Here is a 6,666-nt window from a genome sequence, read left to right on the forward strand (position 1 = left end):
AACTGAAAAACAGGCGTACACGTGTTAACAAACCCCATATATATATATATATATATATATATATATATATATATATATATATATATATATATATATAAAACAATTATATAAGAAAAGTTAATAGTGCAATTATATTAAAGGCATCCTCCTTTCTTATAATTTTTAATTATGTAAAAGTAAATAATATTGTCAATTATCATTGATTTTAAAATTAGATTTGGATAGAATGTATTTGGGTTTAGATGAGTATAATTTCATTGATGCAATAATAAAATCGATAAATCTTTTTCTACTTTAGCTTTTAAAAAAGGTTTAATAGTTCTGTAAGTCCTTATTTTCGCCCCGAATCTCAATCAAGTCCCTTTCTTTTTCAACTTCTCAATTGGGTCCTTATTTTTGTAAAATTGAAGCACTGAGAGGTCTACCGTTAAATTAGACAAACGACCGTTTCATTAATCTGATGTGGCATTAAAATTGAATTTTGTATTAAAATTTTGGATTGTACATGTGTAAATTCAGATTTAGAAAAGGATAAAATGGGCAAAAACCTAAAAATTTAAGTGCAGTCCCAAACCCAAATTCAATCTTCCATGGTTCCATATCTTCTACCAAGCAGTGAGGTATCAACTCAAAATTACACCAAATTACATTGAGTTCATACTTACTTCATACTGTTAAAAAAACCAAAATTCCCATCATCAAATTTTCAAAAAAAGAAAATAAAAGAAAAAGATTAGCTAATTGGGATTTAACTGAATGCAGACATTCGCGGCCACTGTTAGTCTTGAGAAGCTTGAAGCTTGGCCTCTAGGGTTTCCACCGGCGACCAGTCCTCACCACTGCACGAACTCAACCAAAGCAAAAATTCAGAAATTGTGCCGGCGACCAGTTCTCACAACTCCAACCATGGTTTCTGTTTCCGCATGAGGTTCTCTCTTCCCGCGTCGCGCCTTCGCCCGCAAGAGAAAAGTGCTCTCGCTTTCGTGAACGACACAGACCGAGTACACAAGAAAGGTAAGTGATCTCTGATGTATTTAACATTTAGACGAACAAAATTATGAAGCAGTACCAGATTAACTCAAAGCAATGCTTAATGGCAGGAAGGATAATGAGTAATTGAAATCATAAGCAGAAATTGAGAATAAATAGTGTGTGAGAGAGATAGTGACCTGCGCAAGGAGGCTGTTGTCATCAATGAGGCTGGCCGTCACCGCCACTGTCAGAAATCCTCTTGTTCGAAGGCAAAGAGCGTCTTGGGCTGCGACGGAGAAGAACAAAATGGAAAGGTGAGACCTTGAAGGAGATGTGAATGTTATTGATGGTGGCCAAGTCGTTGAATGGAGGATGCAGATGATGTTGGTTGGCTTCATTACTGAGAAGGGATTTTAGGGTTTTGAAAGAAAAGGGGTTAATGGAAGAAGAAAAGAGGTTTGTCTTTTTTTGCCCCTCTGAAGACATTTGATTTAACTTTGCTTAATTATTTTTTAATATAAAAATTAATTCAAATTTATTTTTAATGCCACGTAGGATAAATTTAAACGGTCGTTTGTCTAATTTAACGGTAGACCTCTCATTGCTTCAATTTTACAAAAATAAGGACCCAATTGAGAAGTTGAAAAAGAAAGGGACTTAATTGAGATTCAGGGCGAAAATAAGGACTTACGGAGCTATTAAACCTTTAAAAAATTAAGATAATACGGTGTGCGGAAATTTTGAAAATTTTTGAAAATTTTATTTTTTTAATAATTTTATGAGTAGATGGATTTGACTTCAGTTTTAATTATAATCATAAAATATAGAATGATGTTTTGGGTTATTTTTAACGAAATTTTACGAAGGTGCCATTTTTTTTCTATTTTTTTCATCGTTTTGGTTAACTGCAAACCCCTTTTCTCACCCATCTTTTGCTGATTTCGTTGTTAAACGTTATCATATCGTCGTTTTGCCATTGTTACTACTCTTTTACTCTTCCATTATCTTTTTTCTTTTTTTTTTTCTCTTCCCTTCCCTTCCTTCTACGTTCCCCACTCCATAACATCTACTGAAAAGGACAACAATACATTTGTATATAGGTGTATATGATATGATGAATTAGATTGATAATGTAGTTGTACACAATAGGTTAGAGATACGGAAGTAGTGTTGTCAAAACAGGGACTGTAATCTGCGGGTCAATCTGACTTACCACGGGTTTAAACCGAATTGAGTTTGAAAAAAATGTAATTTTTTTATGCGGACTAGTTTTCAACTTGGCTCACTTAGAACCTGATTCACTGGATTGAACCCATGATGAGTCGAGTTGACTTACCAACCCACCTAATTTAATTTAATTATTTATTATTTTATGTTTCAATATTATCAGTTAGCATTTTTTAATTATATTGTAGATGATGATAAAGAAGATGTTTCAAAAGAAAAAAGTATTATAAATTTATCTATTTAAGCCTCTAATATTATAAATGGACAAATGATACAAAAATTATCAATATTAAAAACTTATTTGTTTGTCTTTTATACATGTTTTTGGATTACGTCGCTTGGAATATATGATATTTTTTTTTATTTATTTTGAATAGTCTTTGGAGTTTAACATCATTTTAGTGTGAGTTTATTTAGATTTGAATTAAAAAAGAATTATAATTTTTTTATTTAAAAAAAAAACTTATAATTAAATGAATCCGTGAGTCAATCCGTTTAACTTACCAACTCGTGGTGAGTCGGATAGGTTTCAAATTTTTTCAACTCGCTAATAAGTAAGTCAGATTAGATTGCCTAACTAAGTGACCAACCCATGGTGAATCAGATCAGATCGAGCCAAATTATTCATTTTGACAACTCTATATGAAACTTCGATATAAATTTGACTTAGTATTCTTTTTTACTTAAAATCTTAATTAATAAATTTAAAACTTTCATTAAATTAAATTATAATAATTAGACATAAAAGTAAATTAGAATTAGAATTTATATGATTAATAAACTTTTTATTCAAAAATGAATTCGATTATAATGAGATGACAATATGTAGTAGTTCTTTTCATTTATCTTATAGTGCACCATTAAATTACATTCTTATTCTCTAAAACTCACAACTCACTCTTATTATTTAGATAAATAATATTTTGACATTCATAAATCTTTTATATTTATTTAACAATATTTTTGTTACTATTTACTTTCTTTTTTCTTGAAAAAATACAAAATCTTCCTCTTTTATAACTATTAGTTTTAATAAACATAAATGTTAATCACTCTGCATTACTCTATTCTTTAATGCCTCGGATGCAAAACTTGCATCCAAGTACTAATAATAAAATTATTGTGTTAACTTAATAAATCATAAAAAATTGATAGGATAAAAAAATTAATCAGGTTTGGAAAAAAGCATTTGACGTCATAGCATATAAAGTCTTATGTTTCAAGTGATTTTTTTCAAGCATAATAAAATATCATTAAACTATTTAAATAGTAAATGATGACTGTAGTATTATAGGTTTGTGAATCTCTACAAAAATACTAAAATAGTAATATGATTGTTCTATACAACGGTAAGAGAAGATTTTAAAATAATTTGAAAAAATTATTCAATCTATTAAAAGATGAAATTTTACTTTGTCAAGTTGTTTTCAAGTAAGGAAAACATACATAAAATCATTATTATTTTTAGATTTTTCATTTATGTTTTTTTTGTTATTTATTTTAATTAGTGAGACGTTCTTCATTTTATTTGTTATTTATTTTTGGGTTAAACATGTTTTTAGTCCTTATATTTTGGGGTCATTTTGGTTTTAGTCTCTCTTTCAAACTAAGGTACAATTTAGTCCTTCAACTTTAGAAAACTCTGGTTTTAATTCTTTTTACCACATTTTTTTAACTTTATTTGTTTTTTCAAGCACAAATGCTATAATGAAACGTGTTTGAAACATCGAATAAAGTTAAAAAAAAAAAGTGGTAAAAAGGACTAAAACTAGAGTTTTCTAGAGTTGAAGGACTAAATTGTACCTTAGTTTGAAAGAGGGACTAAAACCAAAATCGCCCCAAAGTATAGGGACTAAAAACATATTTAACCCTTTATTTTTCATTATTATTTAAATCTGTTTTGTTTAATACAATGTTTATAACTATATTTTTATTTATGTTTATTTACCTATTTAATATATTTAATGAGATGTTTTTAACTTTATTTTTTATTTCTATTTATTTGTCTTTATTATTTATATTTATCTTATTTAGTATGGTATTTAGAACCTCTTTTTTTTATTTTATTTACATTTATTTATCCATTTATTTTATTTAGTGAGATATTATTGCATGGGTTAAATGGTCTACAAGTAATGATGAACATTCAAATATTTCTTGTAAGCATTTAGAAAGCTTTTTAAAACGAAAGAAATAAAACATATTTTTATATTGGTCCACTTCAAACTGAGCTACGTCTAGTTCTTCTTTAACCACTCTTAAGGATTCGACTAACCTTCAATAGGTTACAAACAACTTTGACCGCTCCTGGTTTTACAAACTAATCCAACTAGTTAGACGAGTTTCACCACTTTAGCTATAACACTTGTCCAACTAATTATATCGTTTAACTCCATTGAGTTAACTAACAAGTGTTTTGGTTCACTTTTGAGTCTACGAAACAAAAAAGTGTTTTTTGAAATACAAGTATAAATGTTTACTCTCTTTGAGAGGATATAAAATTAATATAAACAAGATCTAAAAACTTGTAATAGAACTTTTTTTTTCCAAAGAAGTGTAGATGACATAAGTTTAAGAAAATGTTGATAATGTAACAACAATGATAAAACTTGATTTTTGTTTTCTTTTTTTCATGCAATCCTCTTTATATATAAACTTTTTAGAAAAAGATTTATTACTCAAAGCATTGACTTTCGCGTGGGAATTTAGCCTTTTAATACAAAGTTTAGATGTTATTTTGCGTCTTGCAAAGACAATTGTGTTGCTTGTACGGAAAATGATAAAACTAGAGCAGAGTAAAATTGATCTAAACATGTTAACATATTCAGATCAAGAACAGTGAAAGCAAAGATGAAAGAATAATGTGCGTACCTCCTGCCATTGCAATTTTATAATCCCAAAACAGAGACAACTTTGTTATCTAAACTTAACTCACTCAAACTTGATGGTGTATTTTCTGAATAAAGGAGTAGGCTTAGTGATCAAAGCTGAGAGTAACCCATTCCCTATATATAGAGTCTAGCCACCACAGGTTCAAAAATAATGGGCTGGGCTTTACCTTCAAACAATATAATAACTGCTCCATAATCTCTATGCAGTTAAAAAGGATAAAAATAATAGCTTAATGGACCACTTTATGTTCCTTAAAATGATATAATATTTATTCTATAATTAAAATAATTCTAACATTCTCCCACTTGGTCCATTAATCCAATTATTAACCACCATAAGTGACAAAATATATACGAGTTATGGCGATAGGTCCTCTGATAGTAAGTGTTATCTTCCATGTACCATAATATATATTTCTATCAACATTAGCCCTCAACTTAATGCATAAACCATATGTTTGTACTAGATTAAAACTAAATGATATCTTCACAAAATAAATGTGCACAAAAACATGAGAAAAACATCAAACTGAATAAGAGTTTCATTGAAAAATACCAAATGTAATGATAATGAAATTACATCATGGAACCAAGTCCCATTTGCACTACATGATCCTTAAAATTCTTTGGTGGCATGCCTTTAGTTAAAGGATCAACAATCATAAACTCAGTGCTTATGTGCTCAATGACCACTTTCTTTTCCTTAACATGTTCTCTGATGGCTAAGTATTTGATGTCAATGTGTTTACTTCGACGTCCACTTTTATTGTTCTTAGCCATAAACACCGCAGCGAAGTTGTCACAGTACAACCTTAATGGCGAAGTTGTCAATCATACACCATGCGAGGTAGTCTCAAAACAAGAAATGAATTACCTTCTTGAAGATATCTAATTACCTTCTTTGTAGGTTTCCAGTGGTAAACACCTGGATTACTCTGATATCTTCCCAAAACTCCAACAACATATGCAATGTCAGGTCTAGTGCAAACCTGTGCATACATAAGGCTTCCAACAGCTGAAGCATATGGAATATTCTTCATGTGTTCCCGCTCAAAATCATTTTTCGGACATTGATTCAAATTGAGTTTATCACCCTTCATGATGGGAGCTACACTTGGTGAACAATTCTTCATGTTAAACCTCTCTAAAACTTTGTTGATATAAGTCTCTTGAGACAAACCCAAAATGTCTTGAGATCTTTCCCTATGGATCTACCAATGACATAAGATGCCTCTCCCATATCCTTCATGTCAAAGTTCTTTGAGAGAAATTGTTTCACTTCATATAGCAAACCCTTATCGTTAGTTGCAAGCAAAATATCATCCACGTATAATACAAGGAAACAAATCTTGCTCCCACTAACCTTTTGGTATATACATTGATCCATGGCATTTTCTTCAAAACCGAATGAAGTGATAACATCATGAAATTTTAGATACCATTGGCGGGAGGCTTGTTTTAATCCATGGATGGATTTGTTAAGCTTGCAAACTAAATGTTCATTGTCTTTAGAAGATAATCATTCAGGTTGCTTCATGTAAACCTCTTCTTAAGGAATGATGTTTTCACATCCATT

General features: G+C 29.9%; 1 protein-coding gene across 1 annotated transcript; it reads right to left on the minus strand.

The window, feature by feature from the left end:
• Positions 1–526: 526 nt before the first annotated feature.
• On the minus strand, positions 527–1,427 carry LOC111241937. Its single transcript, XM_022782666.1, has 2 exons — positions 1,170–1,427; positions 527–1,025 (listed from the first exon to the last, which is right to left on the minus strand). The coding sequence occupies exons 1-2, from the start codon at positions 1,368–1,370 to the stop codon at positions 867–869; spliced, it is 360 nt and encodes a 119-aa protein (XP_022638387.1). The 5' UTR covers positions 1,371–1,427; the 3' UTR covers positions 527–866.
• Between the last annotated feature and the right edge of the window lie 5,239 nt (positions 1,428–6,666).

The sequence above is a fragment of the Vigna radiata genome, chromosome 7, assembly GCF_000741045.1.
Source record: "Vigna radiata var. radiata cultivar VC1973A chromosome 7, Vradiata_ver6, whole genome shotgun sequence".
NCBI lineage: Eukaryota > Viridiplantae > Streptophyta > Magnoliopsida > Fabales > Fabaceae > Vigna > Vigna radiata.